The 24,021-nt window shown below is 37.2% G+C and overlaps 2 protein-coding genes across 2 annotated transcripts; both read right to left on the reverse strand.

The window, feature by feature from the left end:
• Nucleotides 1–5,270: 5,270 nt before the first annotated feature.
• On the reverse strand, nucleotides 5,271–8,467 carry LOC121415097. The gene has a single exon (XM_041608191.1). It carries the CDS (start codon nucleotides 8,333–8,335, stop codon nucleotides 6,251–6,253), a length of 2,085 nt encoding a protein of 694 aa, XP_041464125.1. The 5' UTR covers nucleotides 8,336–8,467; the 3' UTR covers nucleotides 5,271–6,250.
• An 11,526-nt stretch (nucleotides 8,468–19,993) lies between these two features.
• On the reverse strand, nucleotides 19,994–23,981 carry LOC121415098 (EEF1A lysine methyltransferase 4-like). The gene is made up of 4 exons (XM_041608192.1): nucleotides 22,875–23,981; nucleotides 22,131–22,287; nucleotides 21,290–21,416; nucleotides 19,994–20,350 (listed from the first exon to the last, which is right to left on the reverse strand). Exons 1-4 carry the CDS (start codon nucleotides 23,053–23,055, stop codon nucleotides 20,048–20,050), a joined length of 768 nt encoding a protein of 255 aa, XP_041464126.1. The 5' UTR covers nucleotides 23,056–23,981; the 3' UTR covers nucleotides 19,994–20,047.
• Nucleotides 23,982–24,021: the final 40 nt, after the last annotated feature.

The raw sequence follows: 24,021 nt of genomic DNA on the forward strand, positions 1-24,021 counted from the left end.
TTGCCAAGAAAAGCATAATATGCCACACTCGCATCATGGACCTACATGTATGGACCTGTATGATCAAACTCTACTGATCAACCGGTCTGGTTTGTAATACAAACTGGCGCCATCTATTGTCCTCTCTTTGGATTACACTTAGGGGGCGCGGTTCTTGGACTAAATTTGAGGGGGTGCTCTCCTGGGATATTAAGGAACTTTTCACATTGGTCATTTCAATAAAAGGGAAAAATTTAATATCGTGGCAGCATATGAGCTAGCCTCTTGTCGAGGCCCCGGCTGCTGCTTCCCGAGCGAAGCGAGGGATATCCTAATTCGCGAAGATAATTATGCCTGGCGAGCGCAGCAATGCACTCTGCGAATTAGCGAATTTGTTGTCATTTCTGTACATTATAATTTTGTTCTTTACATTGTATTTTTTTGTTGTATGTGAAATATGCACTCAATCTTTCGATATGCAGCAATAGCGAGAGGGGGTGCTGGGAACTGCATGGTGGCGGTAAAATCAGCCCCTTCAAAATACACGTATGTGAATTCAAACTTTGTTTTTAAAATCTTAAACACTTGTTTAAAATTTCTAAAAAAAAACTAATGTGCGATTCACATAGTAAACAGCGTTGTTTAGATTATTTTTAACAGTGTATCACCCCCATACCCGGCGAAAAACTAGTGTGAATTATTATGCGCCGTAGCGTATAAAGCGACCAATAATTGAGAAAAATCACATATTCAAACCGCTGGTAAATATATTTCAGACCCATTCCATCCCCATATAATTATAGCACCCATCAGGACAAGGCATTTCGTTTCACGTGACTGGTAATCAAGAAGGGTGCCTTTTTTACCCTCTCCTTGCATTTTAATTATTTATACACGAGGGAGCGTAGAGACAGAGCGGCAGAAATTCCTATTTTCTTGAGCGAAAGGTTACATTTCAGAAACCTTTGGAATCAATAGTAGGTATAATATGGTATTACATGGAATGGGTTTATAGCATCAATGGCCATGGCACCCTCTCCCCCCTTTTAACAATATTACGAAGGAATTAAGTGACCGATTAGAAACTTTAGAAAATGAAACTTCTTTGTTTGAAGCACTATGTTATAAGAAAATTTTCGAATCCTTAAACAGATCATGGTGGAAATAGAAAAAAAGGTTACATATTCAAACTGCTTGTAAATGTCTTTTAGAACCATTTCATCTACATGTTATAGCACCTAACGATAAGATTCGGACCGGACAAAAAAATTGCAAATTTGTCGTTTGTTCAGAGTCCAGGGGAGCGTTTCATGAAAGCACTTGTCAGACGTTTTATCCATAGTAACAGTATTCTCAGCCAATCAGCATCAGAGAAAGATGTCAGATCTGACAACTTGTCGGACGAAGATATTGATGAAACGCCCCCAGGACGACACTTTGTTTCCTTCACTGATTTGCGACAAAGACTGTTTTTGACAATAGATGTTCTGCGTTATAGAAAGAGGCTGCGAAGTGATTGCTAAAACGCCCTATTGTCTCGATATAAACCCCTTTAAAAAGTTTGGAAATCTTACTTTGATCGATAATCCCTCCTTCGGTTTGAGTAAATATTAATATGTGACTGATACCAATGAGTATATCATTTAATTCCTTTAAAATGATATTCTACATGATATGATTATGGTTTGGTGAAGTGCCTTAAAATGTGGGGCAAGGTCAAAATTCAAAAGTTGCAAAATGACGCAATATTGAAAGTCACTGTTTTTTTCCGTGGTGAAGAGTGTGTTTCTCGGCGGTTTCTTTTGTTTTCATGCACCTTGGAGATCTGTGAGATAACATGGTTTGAAATATCCACGCGTGTTTGTCTGTTTGTTATGTGTTTGCTTGTGCAGAGGGTGTTTGATTCCATGTTAAAGTTGATGTCAAGGAAAAAATGGAACCAGTGAGATTCGAACCTGTCATCTCTGCTTGCATAGTTTAAAATTGGGAGTTGGGAGAAATTAATGGCCAAACTCAGATTTCTAAACTATTTAGTAGTTAGTATATGACGTTCGATCGAGTGCCGTGTTAGATTACTATGAAGTGCATTTTTTTCTTTTATAAGAGGTCAATTGTGTAGAAACGTTGATCAAATAACATGAAAGGCATGTTTTTGTTTATCTTTCTCTGAAAACTATCAGTTTCATTTGATGGTAGTCTATCTTCCTGAATGATATCATGTTAATGGTAAAGCGGAAAAAATACCTAAATGTCGGCCAATCGGTGAAAGATATCAGAACTTTTCAAGGACGGTTGAATCAAAATTTAAAAAGGCTTTATTTTAAAGAACAGATGAACAAAAACAGTTTCAGATTCATTGGTTCGTTCGATCATAATGAGAGACTTCATCTTAAAGAACAGATGAACAAAAATAGTTTCAGATTCATTGGTTCGTTCGATTATAACATGTATAACGCGAGACAATAATAGCCGAGAGTCATTTGACACGCTTTCATTGGATAGCATTTTGATTTGATTTGATATGAATTGGGACTTGTAAAATTGATTTTTTTGTGTTTTAATGTACTTTAATATACTGGTTTACTAGCGTACCTGGAGGGGGGAAGGGGCAGTCTGCCCCCCTGACGAGTCACAACCCATGCAATGGACGTATCTCTGCCCCCTAACACGCATGAAACACCTCCCCCCCCTGACGAGCTTGAAGGCCCTTTTTTTTGTCCCTTATTTTCTGGTACAATATCCTTTATTTGTGATTGAAGACCCTTTTTTATGTGTGGACGGTTTTGCCCCCCTATGGAAAATCCTAGGTACGCCACTGTATTGGGTTGATTAAACTGATCAAGATAAGTTACCACATGAACCGCAAAACGACTTAAACCTCATTGTATCTTATATACATCTGTATTCCTACTTAAGTATAATGATTAATGTGACAGCATAGTGGCTTTTTCGGAATTTCTTTTTTTTTTAATTATGTGTTTTATTACCGCAAAATCATAAAAAAACCTTAAAATAGGTTCAGATGAGTGCACGTTGAAAACCTTCAGTACGTCCGTTTTCAGGGCTATTTTAAAATTAGGTTTTGTTATGACTGATTTTCTGGGTCACCATAGTCCTATATGTTTGAAATTAATGCATTATCAAACATAAAGAAAACAAACGTCATGGTACAAGAATTTAAATTTACAAGTAAAACAACAAGATAGAATGCCAGACTTGAACTAAAAATTGGGTTATAGCGCTGCGCCTGAAGCACTTCACGAATTTGTGTTGAATTGTATTTCTAATTGTTATTAATTGCAGTTGCTAAGTAATATTTTGGGATATTATTGATAACTAAGTTACCGTTTTTGGAAATGATTTTTACAGACCCTTATTTTAGACAGCAGGCTTTTCTAAAAAAAAATGACAATGAATATGACTTGATGACTCATAACAGAGCATTTTTTGTACTAGCAACAATGGTACATTCGGCTCAAAATCAAAGGCAGAGGCGGGGCTTCGGATTGGGGGCACCAAACCTCTGGGATATTTTAAGTATAAAAATAACGATACTTTGTCATCTTTCCACGTATGCTATTCTTTTTTGAAAGGATAATCTGTTTATTGTGTGTTTTTTTCAATGAGATTCGCTCTTCCGATTGCGGCGCACTATAGTTCGCACAATTTGCACCCTCCCCCCTCCATCACTCTCTCTTTCTCTCGTCTCTTTCCTTTCCCCATTCCGGCCATGTGCTCTTCTCTTTTGACTCAGACTTTTTATTTTTCTCTCTCTTTCTCCCCCCCCCCCTCATTATAGTTTACCCCCATTTCCCATTCATTATCTATCTCATTAATGCGATCTCTTCTCCAATTTTTACGTTACATTTTCCATAATATTTTGTCTCACTCCCTTACAGCTCGATCATTCACAAGTCCTTATTCTCACTCCTGTAGACTGTAGAGTTCCTTCAATGTTGATGTAGACTGTAGATTTCACATTGAAAACGTTACATCAATATACAGACATTTCTTTAATGTATAACTCTTAGCATTTCTCTTAATCAATCTGCAAAAATAAAAGAACAAATACGGAAAATAGCGATCAATATATACATACATTATTGCAATGGTCCAGCCATTGTCTTTATGCACAATGCAGAGTAAGAAACATATCAAATATTACACATATATATACATTTACACAATTATTAATGAAACAGTTTTTTGTAATACCAATACATAAAACATTAACTTACTAAACTTGAGGGGATCATATCCACAAATTGCGATTTAGAAGTTGAAAGTCTTTTAAAATGGGTATAAAAGATATTGGTATTCCAGCAAGCCCGTACACGATTGCCCCCCCCCCCACCAGCGGAGGGGTGGTCACTTTGGTTATTTTCATTGACCAAAACAGACTTCAATATAAATAAAGCGAATAGATTTCTACTTTTCAGAAAGTCTGAACCCCAACCATGTGAAATCTCATTCTTTTTTTAGGTTCTATTTAGGGGAGATGCAAAAACTCTGACCCCCCCCCCGTTTGTACTGCCCTTGGTAATCTCGCCCTACCAAGACCCCCTCCCCTGCTCCCTTCTTGATACGCTACTGTACTATTTAGTGAAATAAACGAGAAGTGGATGGATTGGTAGATAAAAGTAATGACCATCAAAACTCACAAATATATCGTCGCACGCACCACGAACCGTCCGACACTGGTAAATAATTTGCTCTCCTTGTAGGTGCACTTATTGCTGGTTTTAAAAAAGCTTTTCTTTCAATGCGTTTTCTGCCAAACTAACTTTCGCATCGAAGTGCGCAGAGAGGACGGTTTATGGTGCGTGCGACGATATAAAATAGACTGTATATAATATATCACCTACTGTAATGACATAATAAGAAGGCCTATTACCACATAATCGTCTGTAATAGTCTGGAGCTAAAAAAAAAAGTCATTGCCCCCTTTAAACACCAATGACATACATTCTGAATCATCTTTACATGGTTTAATACCATTTGAATATCAAAGGTGCATGTCAATCCCCAAATATTTGGTGGTGACTTTGCAGTAGAATCTATTAAAAAAACAATTGTAAGCCTAAACATTCGACTCCAAAAAACGAACAATAATCATGAACATAATTCGAATTTGTGACGTACATATTTCAAACCTATATTTTGGATGAAGACAAATTGTGACCATGGATGCCATTGAAACAATTTATTATCTAAATCACTCGTCCTTAATTGTGGTCAAACAATACTGCAGTCACTTAATATAATACCCGAATTCAATATGCTTTAACAAACACTCTTAAAAAGGTTGGGCAAAAAGGCCCAATTTTTAACCATCACTGCGTTAAATTCTGTCCCAATTGGGTATCAAACTTGCTCAACTGGATAATAATTGCCTATAATATATATATTTTTACCTACATACATTACCCAACACAGTGGACAGTATGTTGCCCAACATTTCAAGTGAGAACTTTGGTGACTGATCATTTTCAAAACAACTAGAGCATCACATATTTTGCTGTTATATGTTCGCTATATTGGATATGTGGGAACGATTTAATTCAGTCGACAAAATGTGAATAAATAAATAGAATGAAATCAATCTGAACCATTACGTAAATCAGAATCTGAACGAAAAACTAGAATTATAATCGAATTATGAAACTGTAATTCCTACTTCAGGAACTGCCCTTTTTGGTGCAGGTCAGTTGTGACCTTAACCGAAAGTACAATCTTATCACAATTAGGTAACGAATATCCTTACAACGTGTGAAAACAATTTACACTTTAAAATGTATCCGGATATCAGATGTAAGGAACCGATATCAGTCATAATCACTACAAATTGACCCGGTTGGACATTTCCTTCTGGAAACAATGTTTTTTTCTCTCTTGGTAAGAATAGAATAATGATCTTTTCTTTCTAATAAAAAAAATTAAGTAGAAAAATTATTGTTGCGATATGATGTGCAAGATATGAGTTGTGTATGATCGATTAAGCATCTTACAGTTAAAGTTTTAGAAAAAAAAATAATGTGTATGCTATTTGTTTGATCTTTGAAATGCACCATATTGACAATGAAAACATGTATGGTACATAATACGTGAAACAGATTATGATCTGATCTGGTTCATGCATGGCGTTTGTTTCTCTTTACAAAACATCAAATGGACCAGCCACCGATATCGAGTAAAATAATTTCATAAAAAAAAGTTTCAGTCATTTCTTTTAATAGGTTGGCGATGATGAATTGTCTAATCCTCTATATTTTCATTTTTGGGGAAGCTTAGAACCCATAAATGTATACTCTCGTTTGCTAGCGTCGGGAGGGATGTCATACACCTCATCGGGTGATGAAGAACTAGGCGGTAGTTCGTACACGTATCCGTCATCATCGTGGTGCTTGTCAACGTCAACGTCGTGGTCATCGTCGGAATCCACCACCGGATGATCGTAAGGATTGTACGCTTCGCCATTCAACCTCGCGCCTTGCTGGAGCACCTGATCAGCGTAAGCTTCGTCATAGTGGCAAAGGCTGAGATACCGACTTTCTGTTCTCCCAGGGGTCAATCCGCAGTATTCGTTTTTCGCAGGGGCTGTACCTTTTGGATTGGACTGGCGTTTATCAGCTGGGACTCTTGGAGGAGGCTTGTTGGGTGGTGGGGAGGTAACGGCGACGGGAGGGCGTGGCGGGTTGCCGGTGGGTGGTGGGGGACGCCTGGGTTCTTCCTCTGCCTCCACAAATGGCACCGAGTCGTATCCGTAGGGGGATTCTGAAACAGTGGACGGTGACGTAGGAGGCGCTGTCGGAGGTGGCAGACGACCCTGGGGTTGCTGATTACTCTGATCAAGAGCAACAGCATTGCTGTAAATCGGCGAGGGAGGGGACGCCGAGGAACGTTGTCCGCTTTTTGGAGCATCCAGAGGAGATGCCGCAGGGGTACCAGCTACACCTAGAGAAACACCCACCGGAGGAGATGAAAGTCCTTGAGAATAGACCCCTTCACCCATGCTATCAAACGACGAATCATTTATGCTATTATAAAACACCCTTGGTGCACCGGTTTCAGGATCAATGTCACTACGATCATTAGGCCTGATACTCACACCACCGACATAGATGTTCTCTCCCATATCATCGACACCTTTCGCTCTCGGTTCTGGAGGATTTCTCATGTCCACGTCTCTCATCACAGGGGCAGGGCGACGTCTTGCTTTCCTATCTTTCATCATCCTGTTTACATACCTATGGAGAGAATAAACCATGATGACAAACAAGACTTGTCCGACGATGACAGCGATGACGATTATTGCTATGATGACACCAGAAGTTTTATTCGGTAACTCGTCCATCGTTTCGTTATAAAAACCAGTTGCGTTAATGGTAGTCGGTTCAACTGTATATAATTCTTTGACTTGGAGCGAAGCTCCTGAAGTTGACGATAACCCATGCGTTGTAGTTGCAGTACAGTGGACAGGACTTTCGTCGTCTTCAAGTGTAATATCGTTAATTATCAAAGTTCTGCCATCTCGGCTTACCTCTATTCGCTGGATGTCATCAACTGGATTGTTGTCGAATAACCAATCGTATTGGACGATTTCGGGTAGGCCGAACGCGACGCATGTAAAGACAATACTTCCTCCGACTTCTGCGATGCCGAGAGGAGGCTCGACTCGAACATCGGGACGAATCGACAAAAGAGTGACGCTACAGAAACGCGGTTCGTCGACTGCAGGAGACTCGCTGTCGCAGATGAATTCTCGTCCGTTGTGCTCACCACTTACAACGACTGACAGAATGTTGGGTGATTCTTTCGGTTCTGTAAGGATCCTTTCTCCTAGTCTCCAAGTCAGCCTCGCTGGCGGTCGACCGCCTTCGGATCTGCATGTCAGCATCGCTACGTCATCAATGTCTGGTCGGTCTGGAGAAAATTCACACATCGGCGAACCCTGATTCGGTGGTCTCAGCACAACAAGAACGACACTTCTGAAGGTAAATTGCATGTTGGGAATCGCAAATCCGCATCGATAGGTGCCGGCATCTTCGAGCTCAACGTCCCGAATCTGCAAGTGGTACTCTCCAAGATTTGCATTGCCCAGAATAGAAAGGCGTTGATGCTGTGGTACGTTCGAATGAACCATGCGGTTAACCGTTAAGAACCTCCGCGTTGACAAACGAAACCAATAGACATTCTGGTTGCTTTGTAGGTTCCTGATGATGCAACGAAAGAGAACGGTCTGCCCTTCTCGAATAGTCTGGTCCTGGGGACGTTCCACAAAGTTTTGAGACAATGCAACATTGCAGAAACAAATGCAGAATACTGCTAGCACGGGGTATATCACATAAGCTTGCATGGCTAATCAGCTTAAGAACGACAAACTTCGATGTGAATGTAGATCTGTTGCAGCAAGGTGTATTTACATCTGTACCCAACCGCTCGCTTATCTCATCTATGCCTATTCCCTGAGCGAAAGTGGTGTTAAATAATCAATTTTGTATATTATCTCTAACCTGACGTTCAATCAGTTGACGTACGTCATTTCCAAAAGATAGCTATAGGAGTTAATAAAAAAAATAAGGCCAGACTAATGATAACGCGATGTCATTGTAACCGATTACCCACTTCCTGCATCCGACTTCTTTCCGGAGCTGGTACTCTAAGGGGGCGGAGGAACCGGGGGAGCAGGGAGGGGGCAAGTGCCCCCCCCCCACAAAAAATCCCCGTTGGAAAGAAATACCCTTTATAAAAATGGAAAATACCCTTTTTTTCGAAATGAAATGTGCCCGTTTTCAAAGTGAAATACCCATTTTAATTAAAACATACTACATTTTAGGTTAGAAAATCACAAAATATTTGGCTCGCGCTTCACGCTCGCATAAATTATTGTTTAGTATAAGTTATTTGTCCTGTCCATGGTTACAAAAATGCATAGAATGTCCAGTTTTCAGGTTGGAATATCATACGATTTTGGCTCGTGTTTCGCGCTCGCATCAATTACTGTTTATTAAGGTACTCATTCTGTTCCTGGTTACAAATAGTGCTTAGAATATCAATTTTTCAGGTGGTGAAATCGCAATCTTCTGACTCGCTCTTCGCGCTCGCATCAATAATTGTTTAGTAAGATATTCACCCTGTTCGTACAAAAATGATTAGAATGTCCAGTTTTCAGTTTGGAATATCACACATTTTCGGCTCGTGTTTTGCGCTCGCACAAATTACTTTTGGAATTTAGGTAGTCATTCTGTTACTGGTTAAATAAAATACCTAGAATGTCCAGTTTTCTGGTTAGAATATAACAAATTTTCAGCTCGCACTTCGCCCTCTTATTATTCGATTGGTGAGATATGCAGACCGTATCTTATTCATGAGTCACTAAATGCAGTATTTAAAGGGTTCCTTTTCTGGTCAGTATTTTAAAAATTTTAGCTCGCGCTTCGCGCTCGCGTTAAATCTTTAGTTAAATTCACATCCTTTTTTCATGATTACAAAAACTGCTCGGGATGTTTACTTTTCATGTCTTTTTACATGAAATGTATAGAAATTTGAGGCCGTGATTCGCGCTCGCAACATATCGGAAGGATGCCCTTTGAACAGTAATTTTTAGGTTCATAATTGACCAAAAAGCGAATTTTACAACTTCAGATTTGAACATTATTCCAAACCGCTCGCTCGCGAAAAATAATAATACCTTAATATCTATATCTTATCAATCAGAAATCACTTCAAAAAACAATTGTTCAACTATATACAAAACATACGCATGATAATCTCATGGTGAAAATATCCGTTTGCACCAAAATGCCCGTTTTGGCAGATAAGTGCCGTATTTTCGCTATGCCCCCCCCCCCAAAAAAAAGAAGAAAATACGTTTCGCCGCCCCTGCTCTACTTGCGATTTAAGACTATGGATGTAGTTTTTACCTCCATGTTTAGAATTATATGGATTAGACGTAGCATGGGACGGTGCTGCGGAGGGGGGGGGGGGGGGAATGAGGTGACCCTACATATGATTTTGCACTTATCATACAGTGTTTTATTTCGAATGAATGGCATAGTTACTTCTTAATTTTTTATCCTTTTTCTTCTCTCTCCTCTCCAGTTAGATGAAATGTTGCATGTGGGCATACAAGAATAGGGTTTTGTTGTGTCATTGGGTTTCTGTCGAATCTCATGTTTTTTTTCTTGTTTTCTTGTTTTTATCTCTGTGTAAGTCAAAATTTTTTTTTTTTTGGGGGGGCGGGGAGGATCCTGAAGGAGAAGGATTACTTTTAATTTAGGTTTTGAGTTAGGAATAATGTGATGGTGCATGTGTCTGTCTTTTCTCTTATTCTTTAATAAAAAAAATCTGTATCATATTTCTTAATCTTTCTTTCCGTGAAAGGGACGTCGGACTTGACCAGTTGAAGTGATTTATAAATATAATGTACATGTTTGCAATTTTTTGTTCTCGATTTTATTGGTACCTTAATTGATGTATATGAAATTATTTGTTTAAAATTGTAAAAGTATTTCATTGCTGTTGTCAATGTTTACACTGTAAAAAAATTATATTTGGTAAAATTTTTATACGAGGGTAATTATGTGTCCAACTAATTTGGGGTAGTATTTTACCCAATGCGGGAAGCATATTGTCCAGTAAGGTTAACAAATAAGCAGCAATTACGTTAGAATGGGCGCAGTTTTCATCACAATGGATAAATAAAAGTGCCCAAAAGAAATGCCCAATCTTGGTTGGACACATAATTACCCTCATGGAGTACTTTTGCCCAATGTTGTATGTCACTGGAAAATGGTGATTTCATTTAATTCCTCTTGCACCCACCCCCTCCTTTTATCGACATAGCCTTGAGCTACCAACGGGTCTCTGGACGTATATAGCCAAAAGTAATATTACTAACGGATTTCTTACGCAGCACATTGCTATTGCACATTTCTCGGAATAATGAATAATGTAGTAAAAGTAGTAAGTTTTTTTTTATATTCGGGATATACTCAATTATTTTGTTTAAATTATGAGAAGAGATAAAGAGTTAATACATTATTAGGTAATGAACATGCTTTATTACTTTTTCAATTGTTGCTGCAAGTTCATCCCAATAAAGTCATTTTGTTTGTTTCTTAGATTGATTTATTATTTTTTTACATCCATTCAAAGGTGCGAGGGCACCGAAGCACAAAATTAGCGACCAAGGGTAATTTTGTATCCCACGATCAACCAATAAGAATATGTCAGGAATATGTTATTAGATCTTTTCATCGCATGCAAATAATTACTGTAAAGAGCAAATATACTTGATTTTCATTCGGTCGATTCGTTCTTTCGCCTATATTTTCTTCTCGCTCCCCCTGTTTGTTTTGTACGCGATCTTTCCTTAATAAACTGCAGGTACCTTAAAAGAATCTTTTAAATATATCCGATGGAGATTTTTGCTATCATCTCAAGACTCTGCCTACTTACTTTCTGACTTACACTGGCAACTAAGCCTGCTTAAAAGTGGCAGCGGAAGCGGGGGAGGGGGCTTCAAGTTTCTTCCAAAACCGTGTACAAAAGCGTAAAAATAACCCTATATTGTGATTTTTTGCATGGTCAGCCCCCCTCCCCCACTTTGAAAATCGTTCCGCGGCCCCTGCAATACCCCCCCCCCCAAAAAAAAAAAGAGTGGCAACACAGAGCAACAGAGGAAGAAAGAAAGAAATAAAAGTAGAACGAAATCAATATCAAGTCGCTCATGTGTTGTTGAAAATGTCAAGACTGGACAGATATTAAAGGAAAATTGATTAACATTGTGTGGTTATGATATAATGGTGAAACCTTCACAAAGTTCACTGTGCGACACATTATTACACGGTCGTCAAGTGAGATCCTTCCACTAATACCGGTGCATTTCCCCTCTCATAAATTACAATGCTATGGATGTATGAATGATCAACCGTTCCAAAATATGATTTCAACATAATTATTCATATCATGATTCAACATGAGTAACATTTTACGTCCGTCTTAGATTTGCATCACTAACTTTTTGTTATCTACCCATTTTCCATGAATATCAGAAAGAATAGAAGTGATTAACATGAATTCAAACTTTGAATATCGCTATTAATTTCTTCAATACTCCCCACCCCCCCCCCATCTTTCTCTTCTTTTCTGTCTCATGATAAATCAAAATTTTGAACAAAAAAAATCACATAAGCAATGTGGTAATATTATGCCTACTTATCATTTTTCCCCCAGCAGTCCTGATAAAATAGAATTGTACAACTGGTATGCAGCAAGAAAGATAGCTTTCATTTTACGAATACATTTAGTACTTTGTTTTCGAGGCTTTCGCGATTTTTCTTCTTATCATCTATTTCAATGAATATGGCTACCCAACCTCCTCCTCCTCAGATGAGGGGGAGGGGGGAACAATATACTATTTAGACACTTTTTTCAAACAAAGAAAACAAAAGTATAAATTAGAGATTGGTGTGTAACTACTTTATTTCATTCTAAGTGTCAATACTCCACACCAACAAATCAAGCTAACACATAACCTAAACTAAAACTACATAATAACTTAACCTTTAACTACCAATCAATTTGTCAAACTTTACTTATAAAAAAAACACCAACAACACTACAACATGATACAATACATTACGACCTGTGCACCTGTCATGTTCCTCTTTTCATTAGCACTTTTTATTTGCACCTCCCTTTATTATCTCCCTCTTTCTTTCCTTTGCCACTTTACCCTCCCTATTATAATTTTGTAAGTACTTTTTTGTGTGTGTTACCACTGTAATTATTATTATTTGAACTACTTTCTCTTCTTTTTTGTCGCTTATTCGTTTTATTTTGATATTTGTGGATTACTTGTTTTAAGTTTGTCTTCTACGTCCGTCTCGATTTTTGTATATAGTTGTATATAGTTTGTTTATAATTAGTATTGAAACTAAGTTTAGGGGCTTGCCTTCTCTACAAGCTTTTGCTTTTCTTGGCAAGTCCCTCCGTTCATTTCTTGTTTCTTTTCATTGATAAAATTACTGCAACAAATTGTAGTTTTGTTTAATTTATATTCAACATTTGTTACGAAATTTCATTGATTTGTCTGTATTATCTATTATATTGAATATGTATTGTTACTTTGATTGTATTTTACGGAAATAAATAAATCTAATCTAAATCTAATCTAAGTAGGGCGATACCATGCTAGAAAAATCAGCCATTTTCGCAACATTTTTCAACCTACTGTCCAAACAAACGAGGAACTTAAATTTGATTTGTGGTAATGATAAAGTAGCACTGGGTAGTCACATAAAAAATGACAACCGTCAAAAAATATGTTGTCCATGCCAGTGGAGGTGAAAATATTGCGTACCGTGCGGGACATTTCTGAGTCCCGTACGACACACAACATTTTCACCTTTAATTCACCCATAATCAAACATTTTTTGTTGGTAATTAGTCTTTCACATGACTACCAACTATAACTTCTCTGCTGACAAAAAACAAATTTTAATTGCTCGAGCAATCAGCTAAGACACTTGACATTGTTGTCGAAATGTCCCATACGACACGTATGGAATCGCCCAGTATCTCTCAAATTGTGCATGCACTGTTTCTTTTGTCAACTAGTATATTTTTAGGGTTTTTTCTGGACCAAGGCAAACTTTTTTAGAGAAAGTTCTTGAAAATAAAGGTATTGAAAAAAACAAACGTAAATTTTGAATGGACAAAATTAGGTTAGATTTAAGAACCTGTTGAGTTGTATATGTACAACATATTTTATCAGAGCCCCTCCCACAAATGAATAAAAAGAAAACTCTTTTAGTTTAGTAGGGCTTGGCAATTGCTTTTTAATTACTTTCAAAACTGATATTGTCTATATTTCAAAATACAAAAATAGGCTCTCCGTCGCAACGTTGCCATGGAAACTAAATAATGAAATTGAAACCATGCAAAGCATGACAATGATGACAGTGAATTTGCGATTTGATGTCCGTCCGTCAAATCACTTTGCAGAGAAGGCGACATAATCACACCCACGCCTCTGCGCATTTTTTCTTCATTGCTGAGTAAATAGGCCCTTCGGAATGACATCCGTTTACAGCAGAGTTTCGAGAGTCACTGTGTTGATGTCCCGGGGGGGCCACTTACATTGAGGAGTGGATACCATGCGCGACCAAAAAAACACGTAAAAAGGATGTCTTTTTCACGATAGGGCACGTTACGTACGTAACGTGATAAGGGTGTCAAAAAGACAAAAATACTGAAAAAAGGGTATCTATTTCGCTAGGAAAATTACGTGTTTAGGGTCGAATTTGCGGGAATGATAAAACAAAATTAAAATGTTTTATAAAGGATGTCCTTTTTGCCTCAACACTTCGTGTTTAGAGTCCGATTTGCGCGATGTGTAAAAGGTGGGGTCGTACTAAACCAAATAAGATAAAGCCGACGACCGAAGGACCCGTAACAATAAAATATTCCTGTACTTGTTTAGGGGTTCATTTCAGGGAAGATTTGCCAAGAGTATCGTTTTGTTTCCAATACTCGTTAAGGGTAGGGTTTCACATGCCAATACTTGTTAAGGGGTGCATTTTCAGAATATGGAAATTACGTGTTTAGGGTGCTTTTCGCGACCCCATGGTCGCGCATGGTATCCACTCGTGAATGGAAGTGCCCCCCCCCCCCGGGGAGTCTTTTATCTATTGCACTGGCTGAAATCTAAATACTTTACAATTTCTTCCTCAGTAAATATAGGACGGGCTAAAACAATTCCTTAATTATCATAGGAATTGTGCGGAGGCGCGATAGCTCAGTCGGTATAGAAGGGGTTTCGGATTCTGGTGACCCGGGTTCGATTCCCACTTGGTGTGCTAGTGCCCTTTGGTAAGGCATTAATCCTCAGTATCAGGTCCCTCGGAGAGGACCTTAAGTCGTCGGTCCTCTGGTTGCTTGCTTACAAACATCAATACTTTCTTAGCAATCGGGTATAAAAAAATCACCATTTCTCCCTTTCTTCCTGTTGTCATTGAACAAGAATTAGCAGAGGCGTCGATTATGGGGGGCAGGGGGGGCTATCGCCCCACCAATGAAAATATTGGGGGGCAAACATATCATTTTGCTCCCCCAATAATTCCGCATGTGCTAAAAGTAAAATAAGATTGTAATGTTACACAGAAATCAGCAAGCGAGAATGAGATACACAACTCGTTCTTCGTCTAAATTCGTGCTCAAAATGTCCACTTTTCAGATTGGAATATCAACAAATTTCAGCTCGCGCTTCGCGCTCGCATCATTTTTGTAACAAAAACCCATACTTTCCATGATTAAATAGGTGAATATGGTCCCGTTTTCAGATCTAAACCTAAAAAGAACTCCCACTTCGATTTGCAATAATCTTTTGTTGGATATATATGTATCTTGTTCTTTATTAAAAACGTCCATTAAACTCAATTTTTTATTCCAGATCGAAATATCAAAATTTTCAGCTCGCGCTTCGCGCTCGCATTAATCTGCTGGTGATATATATATATATATATATATATATATATATATATATATATATATATATATATATGTCTGTGTGTGTGCGTGTGTGTGTATATATATATATATGTACACATATATATAGGCATATGTGTGTGGGTGTGATCGAGCGCCTTTGGAAAATTGATTCATGATTTTGCCCCCCCCCAATCTGAAAAATGGATCGACGCCCCTGAGAATTAGTGATCATTACTCCCCTCCCCCAAGTTTTATTTAGTTGGAGCTGTGTTTCTGCGTTCGGCATGTTTTGACAATGATTTTTAATCCTTTTCCGATGGGGACTTTAGAAAGACATTCATGATAATTTGAAAGTGATTAAAACAATACGTACCTGAAATTAAATAAAACCCATTTTCGAGTTATTATTCTGCTCGAGACTGAAGTTTCATTAATTTGTTTCAGTGAGATACACATCCTGTTCTTGATATAGAAAAATTGTGAAAAAGTTTCAGCTCTCGCTTCGCGCTCGCATACTATTAAATGTGATGCCCATCCTGTTAAAAAATACATAAGACTGCTTAGAATGTCCCAATTTTAGGTCTAAATCGCCAAAACTTTAAGTTCATGCTCATAATGCTTTGTACATTACTTTAAAAATGTGTTTAAAGTGTCCAGTTTTATGTTGAAATATATATAATCCCGCGCTTCGCACTTGCATTAATATTTTTTCTAGAAAAAAAAGTTTAAAACCGAGTGCATGTTTAGGGCTTGGTGGCAAAACTTTCTTTCCAATCGTGGAATAGATGTAACCCTAATCCTTCTCTATACTCTTGGCCTTGTTTACACTTAATACATTGGCAGATTCAGGTGGGGATACATCCGTCCTGTGCCCCCCCCCGAGATATGAAAGATAAATCACCATGATTCTGGAGTGAGGTCCTAATTGCATTTGCAATCGTCCACTCACCATTTAATAACCAGTCAGACCAATAGCCATTTAGTCCATATACCATTTGGTCTTATTAGACTAAGTGTTAATTGGGCAAAATGAAGGAAAATAAATCAAATACTAGACCAACGGATTATGAGACGAAATGGTGATTAGACAACGTGATGATTGGACAAAATGATAGACGAAATGTTGATGGGTGGAATGGCATTAGACTAAATGAAGGTAGACCATGTGGTGAGTGGACGAATTGGCAGTTTGCCATTGAACTCAACCCCCTCCCCTTACACTTATCTCGATTAATTCTTTTGCTCCACTTTCATAATTAACATCTCTCCTCAGCTCAGAAAAAATAAAAATTCTACAGATGTACCAATTTTTTGTAAACCCTGAATAAAACGATTTATTACTGACTTATTGTAAACACATTTCAAAAATATATTTAAAAAAATGAATAATGAAATAGTTATTCACCCAAACACACACTAAAATGCATCATCAAAATTAAGAATACCTTCAAATACTGTATGCTTCAAGATTTAGATATTGACAATATTAACCAAAAGTCCAAAATATGCTTACATAATTCTTCCAAGCATTCCTGTTTGACAAAGATCAGATTGCCATCAATTAATACTGAAATACAAGATATGATTTTAATTGTTTTGTGATATGGCTTTCATTAATGTACAGTTGATGCGAGAAGTTTACATACACCCAGGAAATTCAAAGAAAAGTTTACACTTGGCAAACATAATAAAATTTACTGTATCTTACAAAATATTTGTGCTCATGGCAAACACATGTATCATCTAAAACAAATGAGTATATCATTTGAGCATCTTCATTACATTGCTTTGTCATCAGGAGCTGAAAAAATATTTGGGTGTCATTTTCCCCGAAAGTATTCATATTTTAGACAAATTAAAAATAAAAACTCGACAAAAACATTTCATATTTGTGCTGGTTACTTCTTAACACAAACATTTCAGATTACACTTTTTTGTTCAGTGGTGACAAGATAAAAATGACAGAAAATGTAAAATAAATCATAGATTTGACATTTTTATAATTTCTATGAAACGATGTTAGAAAATTACTTCTCTAATACTTGTTTTGTTTGTTTGCCTTTTTTAATTTTTATAATGGTATGTAGCCGACATGTACATGTACCTGTATGCTGTTGTGTACTGGTATGCTGTAATGTATCATGATGTGTTACATAGCTTACATAGTAAAACAAGTGTTAATTGTCAAGGCAAAGACTGTATCTATTGCTTATATTTTTTATTTGAGCAACATTACTTGATCTTGTGAGACCTACGTAGAAACTGAAAGTTCAAAAATGACAATGTACTGTACATGTTAAAGACATATCTTGCTGGTGTTCAACTGTAAATGAAAATGTAACATGAAGTGGCATGGCAAAGGTCACATTTACTTATTTTTCAGACTTGCTTTTTCAGAAGATATTAATGTGCAAATGTCCTAGTTAGACCTAGTCCCAATCTTCACGCTCAACTCCGCATATCATAGAATTAATAATAATAATACATGTACCGGTATACTTTTGGCCTTGACTATACATAGGTCCATGGCAGGAGTTCATTAGTCTCTGCAAGAATAGACTCAAGTTTAACACTTTAACAAATTATATCATATCTAGGTTGAAGACTAGACTTCAAACCCTATGTCTGGTAAAACGCCAAATAACGATCAAATTTCTGTTGTCTGAACAGGTTTGACTTACAGGCAAAAGATACAAAGTAAAATGATATCATGGTCATATCGAAACATATACAGTAGGCATATATATTACAGAAAAGAATGAATACTTCCATACAGGCAAAATTGACAATTTTTAGCAGTATATTCCTGATTTATAAAGCACCAATTAGGAAAATGATTTCATCAGTTGTAAAAAAAATTGATACTTCCATATTGCCACTGAATAACAATTACTGATAAATAGTATACAAATAATGCACGTAAGCGTGTGCATGCAGGGCCAAATAATGAACGATGTGCGAGAAGAGCCAATGGATATACCACATTTGGCGAGTCGAGCACAGAGTTGACTTGGTAAGATAACGTATCTCGCCATGTCGAAATAATAAGGGTATTTCGTCGACATGGCAAGATAAAGTATCTCGCCAAGTTGTCTGCACTTTAAAGTCTCTGTATTATATATTGCATTATTTGTTTTATAAGAACAGGTAGTAGAAAGGTTGATCAAATTTTTGAGGATCGCACAGAGAACACATCACATCTGCTTTTAATCATGACTTCAAAGGTGCATGTGTAAATAAGTCAGGGTTCCCAGCTTTTCAAGAAAACAAAATTCCCTGATTTTCCCAATATCAGTTTTGCATGTTTTGTAAAGTTGTTGCAGTGAAATACATGTATTTCAGTATAAAAATAGTGTAATTTCAGTAACACCATAACCAGTCATTCAATGGATGTTGTTTTGATATGCAAAAAAATATAACAGAGTCTGACCGACTACCATGCTCACCACTTTTGGGCTGATCAAAATTCCGATATTCCCTCATTTGAGGCATTTTTCCCTGATTTTAGGTATTTTTAAAATCAAATTCCCTGATTTTTCCCAGACTGGAAAAAAGTAAAACAATTTTCCCTGATGAGCTGGGAACCCTGATAAGTGCATCTAAATCCTTGATAACATTTCAAATGAAATTACACATATTTCTTATGACGGCTGTTTTTATGCACTATGGGTAAAATGATGCACCAAAAATGCACAGTGCTGTTCAAAAATGTTTGGCTGAGAGGTTGCATAGAATTAAAGCAAGAATATGAGACTTGCTACACATTTACTTCTACTGGCTAGATCCTTGAACCATTATATGATGCACATTAAATTAAAAAATTTGTAACCACAATAAAACATGTTAATTTTATATTGCCCTTTACACCATGGAAGTTCAAATTTGTCGAAGTTACTTCAGCAGGCATTGTTAATGCTAACCCAACTGTAGTAAACTCCTCTGAACTTGAAGGCATTCAAAAGGTGAGCTCATTCTTCTCCTCCTCTACAGGTTTTAGAATATTGTACTTTCTTCTGCAGAATATGATCAAACAATTGCAACAAGTGATGATTATAGCACATTAATTAAATATCCACTTAATTCTGTCATGGAAGCGTCGTGGTGTAGCAGTTCTGACTCTCTCGCATTGCAATCAGAGGGTTGTGTGTTCAAATCCCAACATGGCCTAGCGTCCTTTGGCGAGACGTCAATCCACACTTTGCCACTCTCCACCCAGGTGTAAGATGGGTACCTGGTAGGATGCGAAAGCCTAGATGTAGTATGCTAAGCAATCGAGTCTTGGAACTCTTGTTGGAATGCTCCCCAGGGAGTGGAGAAGGTGTATACATATACAATGTGTGCGGGCATGCCAGGATCCTATGACCGGGGTAATAATATATCTGTAAAGCGCTTAGAGAGACATTATTCTGATGTATTAAGCACTATGTAAAAGCGTATTATTATCATTATCATAATCATTAATCTAATGTATCCACAATTCACCATATTGTGTTCATATCGCCTTTTTTCCACCAATGTTAGTTCAAATTTCGTGAAGTTAATAAAGCTGTTTCTATAGGCTCCAATTCTCCTGTCATGACTGGAAAGCATTCAGAAAGGTGAGCTCATTTTCTTCCTCCTCAACATGTTCCACTGTTGTAGCTTCTTCTGCGTAGGACTGCATCTTCAAAATCGTCTTCTTTTCAAGTTCCCTATCTTTGGCGCTCATTTCTTTACCTTTCTCCATGGCAAAGAAGAAGAAGTGGAACTGTTCACCAAGTATCATCAACTCAATGTCCCATTTGAAGATGCTCCTCGCAAGGAGAGGGCGTCTGAAGTGCGGCTGCGTGAAGGTAAGCGAGAGAAAGCGTCCAGCTGGCTTCAGAACCCTGCTCACCTGAATAATTTTTTAATAAAAAGTAATAACTCACATCAATAAAAAAGTACTGACACAGAATAAAGCAAAATGGTAATATGTCAGGGATATTATCTGTCTAACTTAGTCTAATTACTGCTGGTAAAAAGATTCTTGCAGTTCTTCAAAAATATACATTCCTCCTGTGCTGCACTTGATTTAAGAGTTAAGTAAATGCTGGTGGGGTAAACTTTAAGAACTTTAGATTAAAACCACTGAAAGATTTCAAGTGGCAATGAAGCTGTTGATCAAGCTGGTGTAATAAAGGATAAACTGTGCACAATATTTCTATATAGACAGCATTTTAAAAATTGTTATTTTTCCTGTATAAGGCTATAGTCCACAACTTCTGACATAGGTATTAATGAAAAACTGGCTTAAAATCAAGAACATTTGAGGATAACTAACAGATGACAGATTCAGAGCAAATGAAAGTGAGAAAAAAAATAATGAGTTTCAACACAGATCATATCTATTTTTTTTTAATTCATAAATTTTTTATTCAAATTCCATTCATAAAGATTCACGTATTCAATTAAAGCTATCTTCAATAACCTATTCTGATTTCACCTAATACGAGTCTGACCTTTGAAATTCTATTGCAATGTGACATGTGGCCCTTAAACAATAATGTAGGACATTGCTGTAAGGCATTAACATGAAAAAAAAATATTGCGAACAGGCAATTCTGTTGAACAAATTTGGTAGCCGAGAACCAGAAGTACACTGTAAATATAATTCATACATTATCCAGGCTGCATTATCTGTCTCATGTGACCTTTTGACAAACTAACAAGACCTTTGACAAAATAACAAGACCTCAAACTCAAGATATCATTTTTTTTCTTAAAAAGTAGTTACAATAATACTAATTATAACATTTGTAGGAAGCCTAATACAGAAACTTGAAACTACAATTACCTGTGTGAGTGACTGATTCATGACATCAAAGCCCTCTTCTGAAATATTCCAAGGATCCTTCTCATTAGCAACAAGAGCATCCAAGGTTCCTTTCTCTAACACAACATCAAAACTACAGTCTGGAAATCTAGATAAAAGTGGAAATGTAATATGTAATACTGTACTTCCCTAGGCAGCATAGTAGAATAGAAATTTATCTAATCAACACCCTGAAATCTATGGCTGGTTTAAGAATTTGACCATCCCCCCCCCCAGCAACAAAGTGAATTCAAAGTCGGGGTCAGAAGTCTTTGTATGATTATTATGTTATAGGGTCAGCTAATCACAAGGCTCGTTCCTTTCTTGCTGTCCCTCTCATATTCAATCCCATGTTTATTTCTATTTGTTGTTGTTGTTTTTCTATTTTGTTAATACGATGCTTTGTATATGTTGTGTTTTTGTATGGATTTTTATGAGAAAATTGAAATTGAAAATGTCAGTTAGCCATAATTAGCATGTCTGCACTACAGACAGTCTGCCATGTCGAACTTTCCCTTACACACTAAAACAAAAACAAACTAAAATAAAAACAAAACAACACTAAAACAAATGGACTGACATTGTACCAGATTTCAGCTTTACAGCCACATGATATAAGTCATCTGATCTACAGACACATTTTTATTCATAACTATTTATGAATTTTCATTTTCATCTGATAATTCCTGTTATATCCATCATTTCATGACCAAGCAAAATCAAGGAGAGTTGTAAGATCTGACAATTTGTCTGATGGGGAAATGAAAATGTTGATAAAATCCCCCTTAAAACCCCCCTTTATGTGCCATCTGTGTCGACGTACTTCAAATCCTTGATATCCATCACCATCCACTCCATGGTTGGACAATGTTGATGATTCTCTTTCATCTTCTCAATGCATACCGATGAGAAATCTACGTTGACGATCTTGTGATATCCATCCTTGTACATCTCCAGACTGAGCGTGCTAGTACCACAGCCTAAAAACAAATTAGAGAGAGGTGGAGAGAAGAAAAAACGTAATGGAATGCACGTTAATGTCAATGGTCAATCATGCATTCATTTATACTGCGCATCACTGGTCAAAATCCTGAGAATAGCATGACCAACTGATATCTCAAAACTCAGACACAAAACTAATTTGCTACAATACTTGCTATCCCTGAGGCTGACTTAATTGTCAACAACTACATGCTAATTGCTATTGAACATTATTTCTGAAAATTTATAACAAAGGGTTCAATACTTAGTTACATATTTTACAATGAAGCCCTCATAAAAAAAACACCACCAAACACCAAAATAAACACCGGTACTTGAAAAACATGTCTTTCTAGACTAAATACAATTTAAAAAAAGGCATAAAATAGGCTTACATTAGATTAGTGATACTCTTGTGTAAATTAGGACTCCAGCTCACTAATGTGAGGTTCCTATTACTCCACCCTAACAAACTAATAATACTTCAGTCAAGCAAAACACAGAATTTTCATCAAAAAAAAACAGAACACAGACAGAAAATTTCGAGTTAAGCATGAATCTAGTTTCAAGAGTCTTCTAAGTTTACCTAGCATGAGTATTCTTTCGCTTTTATCCACATATTTTTCCACAAGATGACTAAATTGTTGATACTCCAACAACCAGTCGAATGACTCCTCCCCTTGAAATCTTTCATTCCAGTAGCTTTCAGTTGTGAAATCTGGTCGTTTTGGCCTAATTTTCCTCGTCTCTGTGGTAGCAGTAGCCATCAATCATGAAGTGGCAAAAAACACACGATGAAATAGCATAGAGATAGATCTCTCCCAAGAGTGTGGCTGTGCGATCCAAATGACTTCAATGAAACTGGAAGGGATAGGGGGTTCAGTTATTAACGGTCCTGATTCAGCACCAAGGCCAATATTAAAATAGACCAAAAATATAACTTATATTTGCAAATTCCAGTCTGCCAGTCTCTGTACAATATATCGCTGAACTAGTAGTTAGTTTAGTTTAGTTTAGTTTACTCCAATGATGTTGTAGGACGAAGCCTGTTCATCGATCAAAGTAGAAATGTCTATTGTTGCTCTCCTTCAGACAAAATTAGATGCGCTACTTATGTTGGCATGGAGGGGTGGCAGGGGTATCGTAGACAGTGAAAAATCCCATGGAAACACACAAGAAACGAAAATTACTCAAAGTCATAGGCAATCTTCTCCCAATGCTTATCCAGTCTATTCTTAAAAGCAATCACTGAACAAGCAGTAACTACATCTTCTGGGAGACTGTTCCACACATCTATCACTCGGTTAGCAAAGAAAAACTTACGCACATCAAGACGCGAATATCTTTTCTCTAGCTTTAAGGAATGACCTCGCGTTTTACCACCTTGTCTCAGATAGAAAAGTTCAGAACTTGAATCATAGTAACCATGCAGATATTTGTACACATCAATCATGTCACCTCTTTTACGTCGATGACTGAGTGATGGCAATTTCAGGAGGCGAAGACGTTCAGTTAGTACTAAAAGGGGAGAATGAATCCCCGAAATTGCAAACGACGGTTATTCCCGTCTACTCTTTTAATAAATTCACTCTGGCATATATCAGTACTGCATCAGAAAAATTGTCAACTGAGCTCCATACAGTCATGACAGTCAGTGCACAATAAACGCGAAGATCCCCGAACCAAATCACAAAGATCCCCACACATGCACAACATGCACACGGAATCTTTGC

Source organism: Lytechinus variegatus, chromosome 5 (assembly GCF_018143015.1).
Source record: "Lytechinus variegatus isolate NC3 chromosome 5, Lvar_3.0, whole genome shotgun sequence".
Taxonomy (NCBI): domain Eukaryota; kingdom Metazoa; phylum Echinodermata; class Echinoidea; order Temnopleuroida; family Toxopneustidae; genus Lytechinus; species Lytechinus variegatus.